The sequence below is a fragment of the Ictalurus furcatus genome, chromosome 18, assembly GCF_023375685.1.
Source record: "Ictalurus furcatus strain D&B chromosome 18, Billie_1.0, whole genome shotgun sequence".
NCBI lineage: Eukaryota > Metazoa > Chordata > Actinopteri > Siluriformes > Ictaluridae > Ictalurus > Ictalurus furcatus.
The window spans coordinates 14,824,553-14,848,537 of record NC_071272.1 but is presented as its reverse complement, the minus strand read 5'-3'; the positions used below and the strand labels follow the sequence as shown (position 1 = coordinate 14,848,537).

The following is a 23,985-nucleotide window of genomic DNA, read 5'->3' as shown; positions in this document are numbered from 1 at the left end:
TGCAGATTTGGGTCAAGATTTCAAACAAGAATGGCTAAAAGGTCTCATTTACCAACAAACGTCACTGTGTAAGACCGTGCAAAACAATTTTGCCAATTGAAGTAGTTTTCTGAAAGAAAAAAAGCACAAAAAAATGCAAATTTTGAAAAGAGCCACCACAAAATCAAGCATTTTTATCTGCAACAATCTCAAAAAACTGCAAAATCTTGAACCGACGGATTACTTGAGTTACCATAGACCTGTCAGCTCAAAATAGTCCATTTCTGAAATATTTTAACAACCAACCATATCAGTGAGCTCACACTTTCCACATTCTGATATTTGATGTGACTTTAGCTGAATCTCATCTACATGATGCACTGTGCTGCTGCCACACAGTTTGCTGATTGGATTATTGCATGAATGAGCAGGTGTTCCTATTAATGTGACTGTGTGTAGTTGTAAGACACTTTACCTATGTGCAAGTTCCGATAAATAACTATTTACAGCATTTCAAATATTTGCCTGTCCCAGGATCACCCATTATAGGTTATAAAAATAAATCATTTAAGTGTTCCACATTATTCTCTCAGTTCTATTACCTGAACAGGTTCACACCTGTAAAATATTTTAAAGATTCCACAAGTCACATGTTCAACAGGAATTTCCTGGGGTGCTTCTCAATACTCATATTGATGCTTCCTCATTTTTGTGCTCCTTGGGTCCTCCAGCCAGTGACCTGGAAATCGATGGAAGTCAGCCATCTTGAAGGACAAATCAATTCTCTAATTGCACCATGAGGAGGCGAGGAATGAGGAGTGAGGAAGCTTCCAGAGGAGCTAGGAGCAATCCTATGCAGAAGTGTTTCTTTTCGAAAAACCTGATGTACATATAAATTCCCCTCCTCCTTTACATCTACTACAATCTCAAACAAAAAGTACTTTGATGAGGTGATGGAATTTTGTATGAAATATAATTAAATAATACGCTTACAATGAGTATTGTAATTAATTGATCCTTGCATGTTTGGATATGCAAAGCTGCACAAAAGATGCGATAAATTGTGTATTCATATGTGTTCATTAACGAATTGTTGAATAACCCGGACATTTCACATACTACCTGCGCACTTTGCTTTATTAAGAATGTCGTTATTAACCAAGCTCCAACAACATAACAGCAGATTCCTGAAGCGCAGTGAGGTCATCCAGCTGAGCAGTCATCATTAACTGACATTGCTTTGAAGTGACTCTAGAGAGAGCAAGGATATTCCATTGGACTTGCTTCGGTTCCTCTCTCATCGCATCTCATCCTTGCATCCTTTACTCACATCCTAACGCGGTGGAGCCAAGATGCAAGGAAAGGAAGCGAAGAAAGGAAATGATGCGCAAATAAGAAATACCCCTGCAGATCATGGGAAGAAGAAAAAGGCCTCTTTCCTTTATTCCTTTCCATTTTTTGTTGCTTTATTTTCAATGATATTGTGATAAAGACTGGTCACCTTGAAAGTACAATTCTGTTACCTAAATTAGAGATTGGAAGTAAATGATTAATTAAATATGCTGTGAGGAGTTTGTTGGGTGTGAGTGTGTATTTGAGTGTGCCCTGCGATAGACTGGCACCCTGTCCAGGGTGTACCCCGCCTTGTGCCCGATGCTCCCCGGGATAGGCTCCAGGTTCCCCCGCGACCCTGAAGAAGGAGTAAGCAGTAGAAGATGGATGGATGGATGGATGGATGGATGGCTGGATGGAGTTTGTTTGTGGCTATAGACAGCTGCCTGGCAGGGCTGAAAAGTTCTTTTAATCACAACAACAAACTCGATCACTTTCAATAAGTGCTTGTCCTGCTCAAGGTGAATCCGGAGCCTATCCCAGGAACGGGATATACCCCGGATGGGGTGCCAGTCCAGCACAGGGCACCAGGCACACACACATTCACACATAGGGGCAATCGATCCTATCCAATCCATCTACCGGCATGTTTTTGGGGTGTGGGAAGTGGGAGGAAACCCAGCAGACATGGGGACAGAAACTCTACAGTAACCTAAGCTCAGGATTGTATTTGGGATCATGGATTTCCAAAAGTCACATGAGGAACGTACATAAAATCTGGGTTACAAACAACTGATTTACAAAAATGTATGGACTACGATTTCAGAAATGCTTTTCGTAACAGCTAGTGTAGTTCAGAATGAATCCTGGGAGACATTTTGTTACAGTTACTCAGGACTGCTAGCGGAGAATTCTGATTCTTCAGAACCAAACCCGGTGTCCTGAGAGCCACTGCTGCCGGTTAGTGGTTCTTCTATTCCTGCATTGGCTCTCCCCTCCTCCATCTTCGTCGTTTCATCTTCAACTAGACTCTGATCATTGCTTTCATCGGCTCCATCTTCCTCTACCTTACATCCATCCCCAGTCTGATCTTTACCCTCCTGTTCCATGATCTCATCACCTGCTCCGTCCTCCTCTATCTTACCTTTATCAAAAGTCTCTTCTGTGTCGTTTATCTCCTCTCCGTTCACATCGGCTTCATCTTCAGATTTCATCTGGTGGACGTTGGCCAGCAAAGGGACACTTTTGCTTTCTGAAGGTACGACGCTGTTAAAGTCACGGAAGTTGTTTTTGGCGCCCTGGATGTACTTCCCTATGATGGAGGAAGTGCTACGTTCTGAAGGATCCAGTCGGTTCTCCCCCATGTCTAACAGTGTCTGGTGAATTTGCTTCATCTCACCGTGCAGGTGTCCAACCACTTTACTCAGCTCTGTGACCCGGTTTCCAATATCTGCACAAAAAAGGTCAAAGGAAATACAATTATGTAAACAGTCCCTAAAAATCTAGCAAATTAATTTCATGACTTCATTTTATTCAGAAATTCATCCGTTACCCTAAAGAGAACCTTGGTTTGTCCTTCTGAGGTAATCTTAAAAGCTTTCCTTTTAGAAAAAGTTCCAAGTAGAAGCCCTTTAGAAAGCTAGAACCATTGTTCATCCAAAGAACCCCAGACACCCTTTTTTGTTTGACGTTTGTTACAGACAATTGTCAAAAACTTATTAGTTCTCGTCCTCATTTAGATTATTGCAGCTATAAACAGTTGTACGTTCAGCAGACTCTCTTTATTTCCTCTCTCAAAGATAAGACAAAAACAAACAAAATACAGAGAAAAGACCTTCCCGTGGCAGAAAATCTACTGACCTTTACAAAGCGCTAGCACTGGAGACTCCTTCCATAAACGTCTCCTGGTCATTAAAAATCCCAGGACACTTCTCGTAAAGAGTAGAGGTATAAATTCCCCCATTGGCCCTCATCTATCATGACCCCCTAATAATCTCCATCCCCAATTTGTCTACATCACTCTCCTCTCCACCAATAGCTGGTGTGTGGTGGGCATTCTGGCGCACTATGGCTGCCATCGCATCATCCAGGTGGATGCTACACACTAGTGGTGGTTGAGGAGATTTCCTCCCATACAATGTACAGCTCTTTGAGTGCCTAGAAAAGCACTATATAAATGTAACTAACTCCTTATAGATGACCTCACCATATCAACATCTAGATTGATCTTTGTTAAATAACAACTCATATTTTGAATCTATTTATTATTAGTCTTATAATGTAGATTATCCTCTATACAAGTCTCTGTGAAAGTGCTGTTACTATAGAAACGATAACGTGTAAGAATGAGTGCATTAATATAAACCTGAGATCTGAATTAAAGTCAGAGGTAGAGGTGTCTATTAAAGACAATGACTCCACACCTTCAGAGAATTCTACAGCACTGGGGCATAATACCCTCTTATTATGAGATTATTATATAATAATGATGAGGATTTATACACATATTTACTCATTTCAATCTTGGAATTGTCTTATTCTTTTGGAAGCTCACTTTCTTATTTCAAACATTTATTTATAAAATGAAGCAAAAGATTATCTGCCAATCGAACAAGACAATTTCAAATATTTCTAGCAGGTGCCTTGATAATTTTATTGGTGCTTATTTTATAAAACACACATTCGATATATTTTAAATATTCTATACAAGCTGTTATGACTGGTGTGGGGTAAAGGCTAAAAATGTAAGAGGTTGTATGGAATGTCAAGGGATGTGATTCTGAGAAAAAGGGAAGCCTCATGTGTCAGTCTTGAATGGGTTTATTATGATGCAAACTTTTTTTTCCTTTGACCCACAATGACAAACTGAGATAGAGAAGCTTCCTGTGTCATACCTTTGCGCTTCGTCTCCTCAAACTCTCTTCTGGCAGAATCAATATAACGCTGCACTAAAGCCCGGATCACCTGATTTCTGTACGACACCTTCTCATCTGTCTCATTAGACTGCAATAAAGAAAAACAATACAAATTAATAAAAAAGCGTTAATATCCGGACTGATATTTAAAGCTGACTGTGAAATAATCTCACCACAGAGCCGATAGGTGGATAGTCCGGAGCCGAATTAAAGTTGCACCAGCAGCAGAGTTTTCTAATCAAAGACAAAAGTAAATAAAAGCATTAGAAACTGTAAATCCAGTTCTTTGCCTCGTTTTGGAGCTACAAATTGCTAGCCTACCTTATGAGGTAGAAGAAAGCTTTTGGTGAGGGAATGATGTTGAAGGGGACAGGCATCGTGAGTCCCTCCCTGAAGTAGCTCAGATACAGTTTGGAGCGAGCAAATTTCCACTCCACATCCGCATCATCCTAGAGAAGGTCAATTAAGCAGAAATAATAAAATAAAGAAAAATCAAATCGTCACTAAAGCATCATTTCATACTGCATAGTATAGCGGACTTCAGTTCAATAGCACATCGAAATAGCTTACCTCAATCTTCTGGTAAGAGTTTGTGATCATAGCAATAAACATGTTAAGTAGCACAATGACGATCAGTAGTGTGAAGATCCCATACAGGATTCTGCCCACAAACTGAGCCAAATCATGCTCAGGCATGTCCACATATTCCTTATTGACAACACCAAACATTGTCCAGAACAGGAACTGGAAGGTCTCATTAAACCTGGAAATTTTGAATTATAAGCCCGGTGCAATCAACCATGACACATTAAATTCTACAGTATTACTTAACTTTATTACTATGTATTAAATTTTCTATTATTACAAAATTATAAGTTGTTCAAACCTTCCAAGGTATTGAGATTCGGCGTAAGAAACATAGATATTGTTGATACCACACAAAAAGGCTGTACCAATGATCATCAGTATAAACAAGAACCTAGAGAGAGAAAAATGACAGAAATTACATGTTCATAAATTTCTACAAATGTAGTAAATCAGTCAAGACATCACTATAAACTTTGGCACCCTTCGTTGTTGCTAAGCGCATTATCAGTGCATTTATGTTGGTTTTAAATATGTTTAAATATATTCTAGGAGTAGGTTTGGACTTTAATAAATCTATTTAATGTATCTATTACATTTAATTGTACTTGTTACGTTTTTGTTTCAGAGATTAATTGTACGTGAAGGAGTCAACTCTTTGGACCACCACTTTTAGGTGAATGTTAGATAAATGGACAGGAGTTATTTTCAGATCTACTTTAATGAATAATGAATGAAATGTAATAAAAGTTCGAAAGCACAGGCACAATAATATTATTAATGCCGGAATGCAATCCGTAATTGTCAATACAGCAGCACCTTGTTAGCTTTGCATTTATTACAACCCCCAATTCAAAATATGTTTTTGTCAAATCAGAAAGTACCTTGTACTGAGATTTAGGTGAATGCTAACAACTTTGAGCCGAAAGAAACAAAGAGTTGCGTCCGATTTGTGAGCTCCGCTAACCGCTCCAATTCACTGAAAGGAGCTGGAATTCCAGTCAGTGGCAGGATTATTGCACAGGAATGCCAAGATTTAGAAGATGGCTTAGACTACTGATTTTATCTCTGATGTTCTTTTGTTCGATTTTATAGATAACACAGTGTCCGAATAAAATCAGCTATACATTCTTTTGAAGCAAGTGTGTGATAGTTTTCTAGGTGTGTGATACTAATTTTATTCTGCTCGTCATTACCATTAACAAAAAATCATGAGTAACAATTTAATTGTCCAGAACAGATAGACAGATATAATGACAGAAAATGAAATCCTAAAGCCATGGAATGCCACCGCTGTGTGTTACTGTTACTACATGTAAATAACTCATACATCACCTGCTGTATAACCTTCTTACACGTTAGTGGCGGTAGCCTTACAGTGCAAAATTGAAGAAGCAAACTTGAGACACTAAACAGGTCATGGCTGATTGACTATACTTGGTGTATTGTATGGACCACAACAACAAACTTTTAATCAAACCATTCTTCATAACTGCTGCACAACACTGCTTTTATACCTCATCATATCATCAATCATCTTCCCCATAGAGATCTGCAGGGTTCCCAGAGACTCTTGCGCAGGCAGGATGTAGGCCAAACGTGTGAAACTCAGCATGCTGGTGACAGCAAAGAGCAATTCAGCTATTATCTGAGGGTCCTCCTGAAACCAGTCTTGACGTGCTGGGGAAAGAACGGGCAATTAAAGTGTTTAAAGATCAATGCTCCAAAATGATGGATCACCAATGTACTTTACAGATTAGATGTAATAAACTGTTACAGTGTGACAGCCAAGTGTTATTAGGCCATAAAATATAAAAAGCCAATCGTAGCCAATCACATAATACAGATACTTTAAATACTTGTATCCTAATTGTATTATGTTGCTGTACTTAAGTCTAGGTTTTAAGTACCTGTACTTTACTTGCGTTTTTTCCCCACCTAATACTTTTGACTTTTACTCACTAAATTAAAAAGTAAAATCTCTGCTTCACTCTTCACAATACATTCCCAGCAATGACAACATTACATTTCATGTACATCTCAATACACGTGACCATGAGAATGAGACCCTTAATTGTAAACTGTCTGTTGCTATGTACAGTACCTCCACTAATATGAGCAAAGAAAGGCTTTGAAAAATTGTCTTTTTTGTTTAACCTTTTGATCTTGTGTTCAAATAATTCATAATGATACTCTGCTCTCATGGATATGAAACAATTGCAAACACATGTTTATCAAAAAAAATATCTTTGTTAAATATAGGTATGCAACAATTATTGTCACCATTTTACTCAATACTCTGTGCTACCTCCCTTTGCAAAGATAACAGCTCTGAGTCTTCTCCTATAACACCTGATGAGGTTGGAGAATACAGGGCAAGGGATCTGAGACCATTCCTCCATATAGAATCTCTCCAGATCCTTCAAATGTAGAGGTCCACACTGGTGGACTCTCCTCTTCAGTTCACCCCACAGGTTTTCTATGGGTTTCATGTCAGGGGACTGGGATGGCCATGACAGTTCCTTGATTTTGTGGTCACTAAACCATTTTTGTGTTGATTTTGATGTATGTTTGGGTTCACTGTCCTGCTGGAAGCCAGTCAGGTTTTCATTTAATATCTGTTGATTTTTAATAGAGTTCATGATTCCATGTATCCTAACAAAATGTCCAAGTCCTCTAGCAGAAAAACAGCCCCAAAATATTAAAAAGAGTCACTGCCATATTTAACCGTGGGCATGAGGTACTTTTCCATATGGCTACCTCTCTGTGTGTGCCAAAACCACCTCTGGTGTTTATTGCCAAAAAGCTCTATTTTGGTTTCATTTGACCATAAAACCCGATCCCTTTTGAAGTTCCAGTGGTGTCTGGCAAACTGAAGACGCTTGAGTTTGTTTTTTAAAGAGAGTAGAGGCTTTTTTCTTGAAACCCTTCCAAACAACTTGTGGTGATGTAGGTGACTTCGGATTGTAGTGTTGGAGACTTTCTGACCCCAAGATGCAACTAACTTCTGCAATTCTCCAGATGTGATCCTTGGAGACTTTTTGGCCACTCAAACCATCCTCTTCACAGTGCGTTGAGACAATACAGACACACATCCAATTCCATTTTGATTCATAACGTTTCCAGTTGACTGGAACTTCATAATTATTGCCCTGACGGTGGAAATGGGCATTTTCAATGCTTGTCCCATTTTCTTATAGCCACTTCCCATTTTGTGAAGCTCAATAACCTTTTGCCACACATCACAGCTATAGTCCTTGGTCTTACCCATTGCTATGAATGACTAAGGGAATTTGGCCTATGTGTTACCTCATATTTATACCCCTCTGAAACACAGTCATGGATGAACAATTTCGTGTTCTTAGTCACCCAGGTGTACTAAAATAAATGTAAAATATCAATGGGAACATACTTCAAATATATTTTTCTCATATGAATTCATAGGGGTGCCAATAATTGTTGCACACCTATATTTAACAAAGTTTTTTTTTTTCCTAATAAAACTGTGTTGTGTTTGCAGTTGTTTGATATCCATGATCCATGAGTATTTTTGTGAACGTTTTTAACAAGAGATCAAAAGGTTAAACAATAAAGAATTTTTCACAGCTGTCTTTGCTCATATTTACCAAGGGTGCCAATATTAGTGGAGGGCAGTGTATACTTTGTATTTATCAAGGCAGTTTGTATTGTATTGGCATTCAGCTAATTTGTATCACTTGAGAAATGTTTATTGGTGAAAGGGGCACTAATATAGCTTCAGAAACTAAAACAAGTGTGGGTATTGAGGCAGGAATCGTTTTCTTTTATGAATCTTTCGAGTATTTGTAATTTTACTTTCATACTTAAGAGTTTATTGTTGTTTTCTTTTCCTTTAGTAATGAATGTGTAGGCACTTTTATATGTAAAGAACATTTTTATAGAACTGTCATATCAATGACATGATTTACTATTCAGTACTGAGAAAACCTTCAAAACAAGATATGGAAAACTTTTAATAAGCCATCTGTTTGATTAGGTGAGTGAGTATATCCTGGAGATTAAAATATATTAAGGGTTCTCTTACCAGACTGGGTAAAGTAGAAACACTCTGCACTTTCAGGTTGCTGGCACACAATATAGCCTTTAACCAGAACGACCACCCGCAGTGCAAAAGAGGCCAGATACATGCTGAGCACTATTACATCCAGACAATTCCACAAGTCCAGGAAGTAGCTCCTCAGGCCCTCGATCCAGACCTCCTTACACTCATACCAGAAAAACCCTAAAGAAAACAATGCACTTAAGTCAACACTCTACACACATCTCCAGAACTACGATCCACTTTTAAAAGTAAACATTATTTTAAAAGAGGTCACAGGCAAGGCATATTGCTCTCAGACCCCCGTTTCCCAGGGGTAATAATATGAGGTTGCACTAAACAATATCACTTGATTCAGCTCAAAATTTAGCTGGCGTGTTTTTCACTCAGTTGCATGTAAGCCTACCAACAATTGTGGTGTCCATTCTGTATTCATTACACTGTATGCTAAAACCTGTGCTGTTATCACAGGTTTGGAGTTAATGAAGGAAAACACACACCAGCCACCCACACCATGTGGATAGAGTTCTGCAATATGGTCTGGTTCCTGGTTGAAGATGCGTCACGAAACATCTCCATGATTATGGATTCCGCTAACAGTGTGATGAGGAACCACAAGTAGGAGGCAGAGTGAAGGATGAATTTGATTGCTGGAATTTTCAAAATCTTTCCCACCTAAAACAAAATAAAAACAAACAAACAAAAAAATAGAACCATGAATGACACCACCCACTTCGGGTGTAAAAATGTCAAACAGAAATGTAAAGCACAGTACCATTTTGGACTATGTAAGTAAATATATAAATATGTTTCATTGGAGCGACAATACTAAATGTCTGATTCAAGTTCTATTCAACTTCTACAGCAGTTCTTCTCAAAGTGGGGTTTGTGAAGCATAACCAGGGGATCTATCATTTTTCCTTCAATCAGAACCCAACATTATCAAAGCAGTACTTATTATTAGAGGTCCACTGATTGATTGGTTGGTTTTGCAGATTAATCAGCACCGATAACCAATAGTTCCAGCAACTGGTTATAAGCAAAAATCCACACCATTAGTTTTTCCCGGTTGTGTCTGTTGCGGGAGCGGCTGAGACGGCTGTGCTGTCATTATACAGTACGAGAGCAGCCTCTAGATGCGAAATAATAACTGACAAATCTTGTTGTGTCATTTGAAATGTTTTTTTAAATTCATTTTGGAGATCTCCTTTTTTTTATTGGTTATCAAGAGTGTCACTATTTGGTTCAGTTTGAATAAATATCTTTTATTTACTTTTGAATATTTATTCATATATATATATATATATATATATATATATATATATATATATATATATATATATATATATATATATATATGTGTGTGTGTGTATATATATATATATATATATATATATATATATATATATATATATATATATATATATATATTTCATTTTAAGAAGTACAGTACATTTTCATGGTACAGTTGGTACTGTTTATTTTTGTAATAAAATTCAACAGTATTTTGCTTTGAGTTATGTTTTCATTCAGTATTAATTTTAAAAACTAAGATTAATCTGCTATTGGCAGGTAGTGCCAAACTTAGCTTTCGTTATCAGTAAAATCCACTAATCGGTCAACCTCTACTTATTATCGCAGTTATTAGTCTGATTTCAGGACCTATAGTGAGTTCTGTCAGTAGAAAGGTTAGAAATAATAACTCTATGGCAGTAATAAATTGTACAAATATTATTTCACATACCTAGGCTTATTATACACTTATGAGCTTAATATTTGAATACTTTGATTAGGTTCCTAAAATAAATCTGTGCTGAGAGGGTGTGTGAAATTAAATTTACAGTTAAAGGGGTCCCTGGCAATAAAACATTTTCACAATTCCAAAACTGACCAAACCACACAAACCTTTGACTTTGGTGCAATCCAGTAAATGAGGCAGAGAATAGGCATGGTGACAAAAATCCCCACTGAGACCAGGAGTTTCCAGGCCGTCCTGCTGCCTCTCCAGCCAGATAAGTTTCCAGCCCAGATGGATGAAAGAACCTGCTGGCAGATTGGGTGGGCTACGAACTGTACATATAGAGACACACACACACACTTATATATATATATATATATATATATATACACACACACACGTACACACACGTACACACACGGAGTATCTCACAAATGTGAGTACACCCCTCACATTTTTGTAAATATTTGATATTTGATTATATCTTTTCATGTGACAACACTGAAGAAATGACACTTTGCTACAATGTAAAGTAGTGAGTGTACAGCTTGTATAACAGTGTAAATTTGCTGTCCCCTCAAAATAACTCAACACACAGCCATTAATGTCTAAACCGCTGGCAACAAAAGTGAGTACACCCCTAAGTGAAAATGTCCAAACTGGGCCCAAAGTGTCAATATTATGTGTGGCCACCATTATTTTCCAGCACTGCCTTAACCCTCTTAGGCATGGAGTTCACCAGAGCTTCACAGGTTGCCACTGGAGTCCTCTTCCACTCCTCCATGACGACATCAGGGAGCTGGTGGATGTTAGAGACCTTGTGCTCCTCCACCTTCCGTTTGAGGATGCTCCAAAGATGCTCAATAGGGTTTAGGTCTGGAGACATGCTTGGCCAATCCATCACCTTCAATCTCAGCTTCTTTAGCAAGGCAGTGGTTGTCTTGGAGGTGTTTTTGGGGTTGTTATCATGCTGGAATACATGCTGGGATCATGCTCTGCTTCAGTTTGTCACAGTACATGTTGGCATTCATGGTTCCCTCAATGAACTGTAGCTCCCCAGTGCCGGCAGCACTCATGCAGCCCCAGACCATGACACTCCCACCACCATGCTTGACTGTAGGCAAGACACACTTGTCTTTGTACTCCTCACCTGGTTGCCGCCACACACGCTTGACACCATCTGAACCAAATAAGTTTATCTTGGTCTCATCAGACCACAGGACATGGTTCCAGTAATCCATGTCCTTAGTCTGCTTGTCTTCAGCAAACTGTTTGCGGCTTTCTTGTGCATCATCTTTAGAAGAGGCTTCCTTCTGGGACGACAGCCATGCAGACCAATTTGATGCAGTGTGTGGCATATGGTCTGAGCACTGACAGGCTGACCCCCCACCCCTTCAACCTCTGCAGCAATGCTGGCAGCACTCATACGTCTATTTCCCAAAGACAACCTCCGGATATGACGCTGAGCACGTGCACTCAACTTCTTTGGTCGACCATGGTGAGGCCTGTTCTGAGTGGAACCTGTCCTGTTAAACCACTGTATGGTCTTGGCCACCGTGCTGCAGCTCAGTGTCAGGGTCTTGTCAATCTTCTTATAGCCTAGTCCATCTTTATGTAGAGCAACAATTCTTTTTTTCAGATCCTCAGAGAGTTCTTTGCCATGAGGTGCCATGTTTCACTTCCAGTGACCAGTATGAGGGAGTGTAAGAGCGATGAAACCAAATTTAACACACCTGCTCCCCATTCACACCTGAGACCTTGTAACACTAACAAGTCACATGACACCGGGGAGGGAAAATGGCTAATTGGGCCCAATTTGGACATTTGCACTTAGAGGTGTACTCACTTTTGTTGCCAGCGGTTTAGACATTAATGGCTGTGTGTTGAGTTATTTTGAGGGGACAGCAAATTTATACTGTTACACAAGCTGTACACTCACTACTTTACATTGTAGCAAAGTGTCATTTCTTCAGTGTTGTTACATGAAGATATAATCAAATATTTACAAAAATGTAAGGGGTGTACTCACTTTTGTGAGATACTGTGTGTGTGTGTGTGTGTGTGTATATATATATATATATATATATATATATATATATATATATATATATATATATATATATATATACACACATACACACACACACACTATGAGCATTTATAAATGTCAAGATGTGAGAATAAGCTAGCCTGTTTCTGGTTGTAGTTCACGGCGAGTCGCAATCGGGCCAGGTTTGGTATGCCCTCTTCGAATGAGTGTTTTTCCAGCTCTTCTTGACTGTCGGCATCGTTAATCCCACAGTCGTTGAGAATGGTGGTGACCTCACTCTGGTTCCGGCACATTCCCAGTAATTCCACAGCAAACTCCTGACACAGCTCCTCGAGTGCAAGGTACTGTGGCTGAAACAGGATTTCGACTCATTTATTCACCAGTCAATTAGCATGGTGCAGAATAGTTCACATTAATACAATACATTTCAAAAGCAATGCAAGTCAAAATTAGCTTTATAAATATCAGACAATTGTTTAGCTTTATAAATGTGTATCTGAAGTAAAGTTTTTTTTTTACTGCTAATGTGAGATTAAAAGGAACGTTCAAGTGTTTTTCAAGCATGATCTCCATCAATCACATCTATAGATTGTATGTGATTACAGTGGACAAACATTTCAACACAGTTCCCTGTACAGAGTAAAGAATAGAAAACCTGTTTACTAAAAAAAATGATAAGGGCAGCTGTTGCAAGAAATCGACATTGCTCAGCTCAGGAAACCATGTTTAGGGTCTTGTCTACAGTAATCACGTGCTTCAAAGGCGTACATTTTTAACAAACTGACAATCTCTGCCTCACCTTAAACTCCGGCTCCCTTTTAGAGAGTTTGCGAAGGTCCCGGCTTAGATAAAAAGCACTCAACATGGCATCCTCGGTAGTGACGGACAAGTATGCCCGGCTGGCAAGGCCACGGTAAGTGTTAATGCGTGACAGTGAGAACTTGAGCAAGTCATACTGGCGCCCGTTCCGGCACTCGAGACAACTACAGGAGACCTTGTGAGGCCATGGGATGACATGGCCCTTCTGTGTGAGCATGGTCACAATGTCATACCGGTCCTTCTGGCAGGCCAGCGTCAACGGCGTCACCCCGGGGGCAAACTGAGAATCATCAATGGAATGGTCAAAAATGGCCTGATTGAAAGAGTGCACATCCATCTTGTTGCCTTTCTCTTGATCGAGCCGGTCGAGGAGGCGCTTCACAATACGTGGCTGGTTAGTGTCAACAGCCACCAAAAGAGCCTCGTGGATTTGTCGGAAATCAAACTTGACTCCATGTAGCAGAGTAACCATGGTGTCCTCATTGCCAAGGCGGATGGACAGGTTCAGTGCTTCTCTCCACTGCCTGTCTTCGGACTCTTCCAGCTGGCGGATGATGCCATCGCCGGTCTTCAGCAGGCTACGGATTCCAGCCACGTTCCCCTCGTGAATGGCGCTGATGAGCTCCGGGGGGAAGAGCATCTTTTTGTTCACAATCTCGCGCCATTGCGCTGGCTGGGAGGTAGAAATCAACAATGCAAAAGCAATATTATATCATAAACAACATTAATGTTTCATTAATTTTGTAGCTTTTGTTCCTAAAATGCTGAAAATTGCCTTTTCTCTTTTAAATATGAAATGAGAACCCACTTTGTAGTTTGTGCAACTACAGAGAAATTGATGAAGTGTGGACGGATCTCAAAAAAAAAAAAAAAAAAAAAAGAATTTTTTTGGCATTGAACAGCCCGTTAAGTATATATATATATATATATATATATATATATATATATATATATATATATATATATATATATATATATATATATATATACACAAAATATTTACATGCAACAAAACCTTCAATGGATGATAATTAAAACCAATTTATACAATAAAAATGTTCCTACTTTTCAGGTTAAATCTAATCTCAACAGTTATATATTTCTGTAAAGCCATTTTGTGACAATGTCCATTGTTGAAAGCACCATACAAAATAATTTACTTGAAACAAAACAGCTTCCTGAAACAAACGAGGCACTGCTAAGACACCTCATACTACTTTAATAGACTTTTGTAAAGTAACAGTCTGTTCATTTCCACTTAAACATACATTAGGTATTAACGCAATGGAAGATCTCAAATGCTATCTTACCGTGAGGAGCTCCATTGTGCCACAAACCGGAAAAACTTTATCAAAAACAATATTCCTATAAATCTGTTAAATTAAAAATCAGTAATTCCACATGTCCATCAACAACAACACTTGAGCCTTCAAATACAGGTTGAGATAGTGTTGAAACCTCTCTAACAGGACTGCAATGTGTGTTTAGTTCACTCCAACAGTTTACACGCAACTGACGAGTCAACAGCAAGTCAACACGCCTGAATGGGTTAACTTACCTTCAATTACTTTTCGAACCAAACACCTTGCAATCCACAAGGGTCAAAGCCAATTAAAAACACAACACTGACAATATGTTTCACATCTCATTAGGGCCCTTTGTTCAGTTTCTTCTGTAAATATTTCCATCTAAATTTTATTTTATTTATTTTTATATTTATTATAATATTTATAATAATAAAATTTTTTTTGCAGTAAATGACACCATAAAAAGGTGAACAGAACGTTACAAAACATTTACAACCACATATTTTTTTATAAAACCATTCCAGTATTTAAATATTTGAGTAATACAAACTGTACCACATTTGAAAAAAATACATTATTCTTTCCACATTCATGTGGAAATTCTTTGTGTCTCAGATTCAGTCCAATAGTTCAGTGCTATACACATTATACTTAGCATGATATTAGATATCACTAGAAAACATGGTGACGCTGATACTCCTTGACCTCCAGCTAAAGTGTGAGAAGCCACACACAAATGACTTCACTCCTCATTATTTCGTTACAGATAAGACTTAGTGTAATCATTTATTTTACATTTATTAATTTGGCTGACACATTTCCCCAGTCAGGTCTACACTTAGTCCACCCACACAGTGTCACCACAGGTACTGGCATGCTGTTGGATACAGTCTATAGGGAACCTGAAGGAGCACAGAGGACATGGCACCACGAGCTCATCTGTGCTTGGACCAGAAGGTGGACGAAAGGAAAAAGATGACTCAGTTTCTGTCTCCATGACACTTGAGAAATCAACTGAACCAGAATCCAGACAGGAAGAAGCATGAAGAGGCAAGCAGTCCGGGCTGAAAGACACTGCACGGCATAGAAAAAAGGAGAAAAACAAAGAATTAATGATGGAAAAATTCTTCCAAGATGAAATACACACACAAACACGCACACACACACACAATGGTTGTAAGAATAAATGTCATGGGGGAACTAATGTTACATGGGCAAAAAAAAATGAAAATAAGATACGACATTATACAGCCAAAAGTATGTGGACACCTGACCATGACCTGCCCGTATGTGGGCCTTCCCCAAACTTTTGCCTCAAAGTTGGAGACACATGAATGTCTAGAATGTATTTGTATACTGTATCTTTCCAATCAGAGCTTTACAGCTGAAATAGAAGAACTCGAGTGTCCTGCACAGAGCCCTGACCACAATCCCACTGAATACCTTTAGCATAAACTGAAATGCAGACTGTGCCCCAGGCCTAATCACCTGGCATCAGTGCCTGACCTCACTAATGTTCTTATGGCTGAATGAACACAAATCCCCATAGACACCCTCCAAAATTTTCCTTTGTTGTGCCAGGTGTCACTTAAAGGAAAAACCTGAATGGCTCCCAAGTGGCACAACAGAAAAGCATTTGCTCCATCAGCTGAATATCACATTCACATCAATCTGGAGATTGTTCATAAGAAAATTCCAAGTGTAGTTTTTCCCCCCCCTCATTTTATTTAAATTTCTTTAACCAACATGGTGGTCTATTTTCATTTCTTTTAAATCACACTGCCATTCAAGTACCCGCTGATTTTTCCTTTATTGCAGGAATATAATTTATCAATACTCTAATTAAATATAATGAAGTATGTGCACATAAAGTGATATTACACATTAATTGTTCATTTCCAATAGATATTTACTAGTCTCTCACTTTTTTTCTATGACTGCACTGTTTCTTGTTTTATCAAGTATATAGGAACATATTGGGTATACAGCGAACATATGTTCTATAAAGTCATTATGTTAGACCCTGTGCATGATTTTCTTTGCTTGAATAAGCAGCACAATGTTCTTCTGTGGTTTAAACAATATGAACAAAGGGTGTGGTGCCACTGCTAATGTTCCCTCTGTCTGTGGCAATTAATTATTACAATAACATGACACACACACCCTTACCTCCACATATTGGGCATACAGTCTCAGGAGGTTCAGGATAAACCGGGCTGTTCTTTGGTGGTGATGTTGCTGGCATATGAGATTTAACAGGGCTGCGTCTGAATGCATCGTTTTTCTTCTTGATGGCAGTAACGTCTGATGTACTACATCTGGACCTCTTTGGAGTAGAGGACATGATTGCTTGCTCGCGCCTAAGAAACAGAAAATATTTGGATAAAAGCCTTTGCCAAATAAATACACGTAAATGTAAAAGAACTTTACATGAAAAAATTCCACTCACATGATTTCCCCAGAGCATAATCAATGCTCTTGTGATTTTGGCCAGACACGCTGTGACTAATTAGCTAGGTGAACACTGATCACTAGAGCACCCTGACCAAGCGAACACTGCAAGGTAACTACAAAAAACAGGCATTGTGCTGCAAGAGCAGCAATATCAAATGTAGCCTGTGTACGGTAGGGTGGTTTCAGACCTTTAATTTTACATACATGGAGTAAAACAAAAATGTGTGGTACATTAATGTGACATACACTGATCATCCACTTTATTATACATTCACGCAGCTATCTAATTAGCCAATCAATTTACCAGCAGCACAACGCAAAATATTATGCAGATTCAGATACAGGTCAAGAAGTCTGTGCCCATGATAGCTTCAGATTCCTGTACTAGGCTGATAGGATGTGGTCTTCTGCTGTTGTAGTCCATCCACTGCAAGGGTCTATGTTTTGTGCATGCTGAGATGCTGTTCTGCTCACCATTGTTGTAAAGAGTGATTGAGTTTCTACAATGCTGTGAAAAAGTATGTGCCCCCATCCTGATTTCTTCTCTTTTTGTGTCTCTCTCATAATAAATTGTTTCAGAAATTAAAACAAAATCTAAGATAAAACAAAGGCAACCTGAGTAAACACAAAATACAGCTTTTAAATAATAATGTTTTTTATTGAAGCAAAAAAAGTTATCCAATACCAAATGGGCCTGTGTGAACATGTATTTGCCCCCATAGTTACTAATTCCCCAAATCAATGAAACTGCACTCATAATGGAGTTCAGCTGGACTAGACGCAACCAGGACAAATTACTGCCAGCCCTGTTCAATCAAATCAACACTTAAATAGAACTTTTTCAACAGCATGAAGTTGGTTAAAAAGGTCTTACCCAGTAACACACTATACCAAAACTTAAATAAAATTCCAGAAATGCTAAAGAAGGGGATTGACATACAGTCTGGGAATGGTTACAAAGCTCAAAGGCTCTGGGATTCCAAAAGGACCATCTCCAACATGGAAAAATTGAGCACAGTAGTGAACCTTCCCAGGAGTGGCCAACCTCATCCAGGAAGTTACAAAAGAGCCAAGGACAACATGAAAGACCTGCAGGCCTCTCTTGCATCAATAAAAGGTCAGTGTTCATGACTGCACTATCAGAAAAACACTGGGCAAAAATGGCATGATGGCATGTACCTGCATGATTTTGCATTGTGCTGCTGCCACATGATTGGCTGATTATATAACTGCATGAATGTGTCGCTGTACAGGTGTTCCTAATAAAGTGGACGATGAGTGTATTTACTTTCTCGAGCTATCACGAACGTGATGTAACCATGCCAGAGTGGTGATCGATTTAAAAAAAACAAAAACAACAAACAAACAAAAACAAACACTTTTTTTCCAGTTATACAACTACAAATAATATGGCCAGAGACAGATAACGTCAATTGTAACTTTGGCACATAGTGGAGTGTGACATTGTGTACTCAAAATACAGTACATACATCGTTTCAGACTTTCTCCTGCGTGCCTGAGGAGTCCTGGCTGGACCTAAAAAGGAAGAGCATCCACTTAAACATGCTATTAAATCAACGGCACACTGTCTTAGACTCAAATGCCTCAGTTACAGGTAAACCCCCCCCCAAACTCTCTGCTAAGCCTCTTACCATGCAGTGTGTTCTGGGTCTTCTCCTGTCTATTGCTACTGCTCATTAAAACATTGCAGGAGGTGTTATGTAGAGCGCGCCTGATTGACTGTGCAGCTGTTACCATGCGCTCTGCCCTGCTCAGTTTCTCATGATCCTTTGTAGGCTCTCCTGGAGAGCTTTCTCTGAAAGTAAGAGAGAAAAATAGAGAGAGACAAATTAACCCAAGATCCTTAAGCAGTCTGCTTAAATTAGACTAGGGATAAACATCTCAGCTTGGGTTTGCACACTTGGCTGCTTTGTTGGATTGTATCCTTATAAGATTTTAATGACATGAATTTACACTTGCAGCAAAATGCATATCTGGTTCATTAGACTGAAACCTGCATGTAATATGCAAATCAGCTCATTACGTTCAAGTACTTCCTCCCTGGTTCCTGTATCAAATGCGTGTTCAGTGTATTTCTGCATGGATTTTGACTTAAAATACCCTGATTCTAATTTAATCTCAATATACAAGATGCATAAACCAACCACAAAATGAGTTATAAAGTTTAGAGGACCTTTAATTGATGCTCACCCTCTTTTTTGGCCAAAGAAGGTGTGTTGTACAGGAGGGCTGGAGATCCACTCTCTTACTGACCACATCTTATCTGGTGTACGCTGTTAAGAGGCAAGTAAAATATCTTAAGCTCCTGTCCATGATTTTGAGCATCCGATTATTACAAGCTTATGCTTATTAATAATCTATAAGTCACTCTCAATGAAGGAGGTGTGTTTTTTTTTTGGCCTCTCAGTCAATTATCCACCCTACAGGTAAGCCATGACGTGTTATTCCCATAGGAATGAATAAAATGTCTTGCAGTGTATTACCTGATTTTTGGTAGTGGGGTTCTCCTGATTGGCAGACGGCTCTTCAGTGTGTTCATCAGCAGTGCGGACACGAAAGAAGGACAGGCCAAACTGGTTGCGCTTGTTGAAGGGCTGACTGCACGTGACCCTCAGCCTGTCCCAGCTCTCTTCAGCAGCCTGGGGCAAGAAATCACCTGATCATGCACAGAGAAAATCATTGTTAGGTCCCTGCAGTTTCATCATCGTCACCTATACAACTCTGAGCTAAAAAAGAAAACGCATCCATATTCACAATTTTTTTCTTATATTAAAAATACTTAAGAAAATTTTAAAGAATGACCTAAAAAAAAAGGAAAAAAAAGTGACACCTTTTTTGAACATACGCACACTGTTCTTTCCTGTGCCTTGTCGTGAATCAGCCGGGTTCATTAGGGTCGCAGTGGGCAGAAGTGAGACATATGGATGATCTATAGACCATGACGAGCGCCCCACGTCCACCTGAATAAACGCAGAGCCATGGTTTCCTTAAAAAGACAGAGCAAAAGGAAAAACACTGAGTGTAAAAGCATGAAACACTTACAGATAAGCAGATCTACTTCATTAACAGTGCATGTTTTGAGTGGGGAAAAACATTCCTTAATCACAACTAAAGACAAACAAACAACGTAATACGATAAAGTTATCGACGTTATCGATATATGAACATGATCTCATTCGTTTTTGCTGACCTCCATAATGCATATTGTGTTTAAATGCGTGTTTGTGTACATAAGAATGAACGTTACCAACATTTTTAGCCATTTGCGCTGCATCTGTCCTCCTGTCTGCTCTACGGCCGTCAAATTAAAATTTCGAGTATTCGTCGAATTGAAGATGAAAATGCACATTCGAATGCAAAAACTGTGTGCCTTCGAATTTAAGATGTGTAGCAAGCACTTTCACTTATTTAAATTAAAACATACTGTTAAAAAAAATGACACGGAAGATATTAATGCACTAACAATGTTTTTTGAATTCATAAAAACTAGAAAGTTTAGTTCTAGTGATTCAAATTATCCAGTCGTAGTCAATAATGACGAGGGTTGAGCTGCTTAAGCTGCGTGAGCTGAACAGTGGTAAACTGAAGCGCTTTACTAGCTGGTTAATTAACTCACCCAGGCGCATCCTATATACATACAACATAATATTATAACTTGCTTCTGCACAAAATGACACGAATGCAGTAGTGAACTTGAACGCAAGTAAGGCGCTGGGTAGAATGGTAAGTCACGTTGTGAATACACTCTTTCCAGAACAACGCACTAAAACACAGAAAATGAAGAACTAAAGCATAAATATTGTATTACAATAGTGTACTCATTGTAATATTTCATTAGATCAGGTTTTCACAACAAGCACAGTTTTCACATGTCAAACATTTCACATATAAAATGTGTGTATATATATTTGCCATTTTCTCATTAACGCAAACGCCACTGACAAATATTCAATGGCATTTTAGTCAGAGTAAAATTGAATAAAATTAATAAACATGACGAAGAAATATTGACTAAATTTAAAGAATATTTTGGTCAGAAAACAAAAACAATTTTCTGACCTTCGAAGTTTGAATTTTCTTAATAATTAAAAGTTATTTTACTCTTTGAAAGGGTGTACTTGCATTATTATGCTTTTATATTACCGTTATATTAGTGGCATAAAATGGTCTTAAAATGACAATAATATCATTTATCGCAGTTATTTCTGGGACGATATATCGTCCAACAAAAGTATTCATCATCATGACAGGCCTAATTTTCTGCATTGAAATCTCATGTGCTAATTAGTGCTGGCTTTGCCATTATACATTAAGTTTGCTAATGGCTTGTGGTGTAAAAGTGAGTTGAGCATGTAGTGGACTGTGAGTGTGGTGTTGTTTTCCACTAAGTATGCTTTCTTATTTTGAAAGGCATCTAGTGAATCATGCTTACAAAAAGTTTACTATATATTACATTTACTGTATTTGGCAGACGCCCTTATCCAGAGCGACTTACACTTATCTCATTCTGAGTGATTGAGGGTTAAGGGCCTTGCTCAAGAGCTCAACAATGGCAGCTTGGCAGTGCTGGGGTTTGAACTCATGACCTTTTGAGCAGTGCTGGGGTTTGAACTCATGACCTTCTGGGCAGTAGTCCAATACCTTAACCACTGAGCTACCACCGCCATACTTAATACTCAGTTGAGCTGATCTACAGAGACGGTCTGTGGTGTTTACGTGAAGTTTATGAATTTCATTGGTCTAAGATGCTTTGATTCAGCCTGGCTCGTTGATTTGAAGTGGTATTAACAGTAGGGCACTGACCCACGTCTATAAAGGCGATGGTAGAAGTCCGGTCCAGCTGCAGCTCGGCTTTAAGAAGGCCGCTCCGCTCCGCTGTACTACACAGCCACGGGCCGCTTCCTCCACCGCCAGAGCACAAGTTCACCACACGGTGCTTCGGGTCCTGTAAAGCCACATATTACTTTTATTTACCTGAGAATACATGTAATTACACGCTTTACTTTAACGTTATACAACTTCTACGCGTTACGCGGAAGTGAGGTTAGCTGCTAGCTGGGGATAAACAGCTAGATAACGTAGGAACATAAACATATTAGCACTTACCTCTGACGTGAACGAGACAACATGTTTAATTCTAACTGGCGCCATTGTGAAAACAGTTTTCAGTGTGTATTTTCTGTCAATTCTTTTTAACAGTCATGATACCGTTAATAAGTTTTAAGTAAACTCATTTATCAGAGCTGGGAGCTTCGAAACAACTCGCCGTTTTTCCCGCCAGCTGTTTCAGCTGACTGTCGTTTAGCAACGAAGCTCTTCTTCTTGTTTCATGGCAGTTGAGGCGCCATTTTGTGTCGCATTACCGCCGCCTACTGAATCGGTGTGTTTGGAGCGTTGAGGCTATATACAGTACTATACCAGGGGTTCTCATCCTGGGGTGGGTGCCCACCTGGGTGGGCCGACAGATGGGCCACATAGAAATTCTAGAACTTTTTTTTTTTAATGAATTTGACTTGTATGTTACCTTTTAGCCACACGCTAATGAAACATAAGACTATTTAAAATGGATAAGTGTTTAGATGGAGGAGATAGAGGTCTCTTAGCTGAGAAAGTTAATACAGAAGAGACTAATGTGGAAAAAACAAAATTTTATGATTCTGAGGGGGCCATAAAGGGACGCACACTACATAGGGGAGGCTCACACTGAAAACGTTTGAGAACCACTGTACTGTACAGTTATGTGTATGTTTGATGAAACACCTATAATTTCCCATTGTAGATAATGGGACTCTTTTTTTGCCTTCTGCTTAGAAGGTTAATAAAAATCAGTACAAGCAGCATTTGTACATGGCAGCTCTCAGCTTCATCAACCCTCTCTGGTAGAACATGTGGTTTTACACTGTAAAGTCGGGGTGTCAGATATGAAGGTTCTAATCCGGCTCACCAAATGGATTTTGAATTTGTGTTTGAAATAATATTTTACATTGCATTTTATTTCCAGGTTGTAACGTTATAAAATGTGGGGAAAGTTATACTTATGCAAGACTCTGTATGGTAAAACCATCCATACTTCCATTTTCCATACCACTTATCCTGCACAGGGGAGCCTGGAGCCTATCCCAGGGAACTCCGGGCACAGGGCAGGCGACACCCTGGATGGGTTGCCAACCCATTGCAGGGCACAATTGCACACACATTCACATGCCCATACGGAAAATTTGGAAATGCCAATCAGCCTAGATTGTTTCTTTGGACTGGGGGAGGAAACCAGATTAAGCAGAAGAAACCCCCATAGCATAGCTCTGTGGTGTAATTTTGGCCCACTCTTCTTTGCAGAACTGCTTCAGTTCAGCTACATTGGGGGATCTTTGAGCATGCCCATTTAAGTTCCTGCCACATAAACTGCCCATTTAAGGTCCTGCCACAGCATCTCAGTTAGTTCATGTCAGGACTTTGACTAGGTCACTCCAAAACTGTAATTTTGCTTTTTTGAGCCATTCAGAGGTGGACTTACTCCTATGCTTTGGATCATTGTCTTGCTGCATAATCCAGTTACGCTTGAGTTTCAATTTATGATCTGAAGACCGGATATTCTCCTTTCGGATTTTCTGGTACAGAGCAGAATTCATGTTTTCCTCAATTATTGCAAGTTGCCCAGGCCCTGAAGCAGCAAAGCATCCCCACACCATCACACCTCCACCACCATG

The 23,985-nt window shown here is 39.1% G+C and overlaps 1 protein-coding gene across 1 annotated transcript; it reads right to left on the bottom strand.

Annotated features, from left to right (window-relative positions):
• Positions 1-1,795: 1,795 nt before the first annotated feature.
• LOC128622700 (short transient receptor potential channel 2-like) lies at positions 1,796-23,093 on the bottom strand. Its single transcript, XM_053649401.1, has 21 exons — positions 22,385-23,093; positions 22,082-22,223; positions 20,109-20,264; positions 19,762-19,934; positions 19,469-19,551; positions 18,910-19,073; positions 18,748-18,793; positions 16,973-17,163; positions 15,645-15,877; positions 13,477-14,202; positions 12,818-13,027; positions 10,795-10,959; positions 9,390-9,564; positions 8,875-9,072; positions 6,329-6,491; positions 5,113-5,205; positions 4,797-4,989; positions 4,548-4,675; positions 4,400-4,460; positions 4,206-4,314; positions 1,796-2,761 (listed from the first exon to the last, which is right to left on the bottom strand). The coding sequence occupies exons 1-21, from the start codon at positions 22,427-22,429 to the stop codon at positions 2,199-2,201; spliced, it is 4,017 nt and encodes a 1,338-aa protein (XP_053505376.1). The 5' UTR covers positions 22,430-23,093; the 3' UTR covers positions 1,796-2,198.
• Between the last annotated feature and the right edge of the window lie 892 nt (positions 23,094-23,985).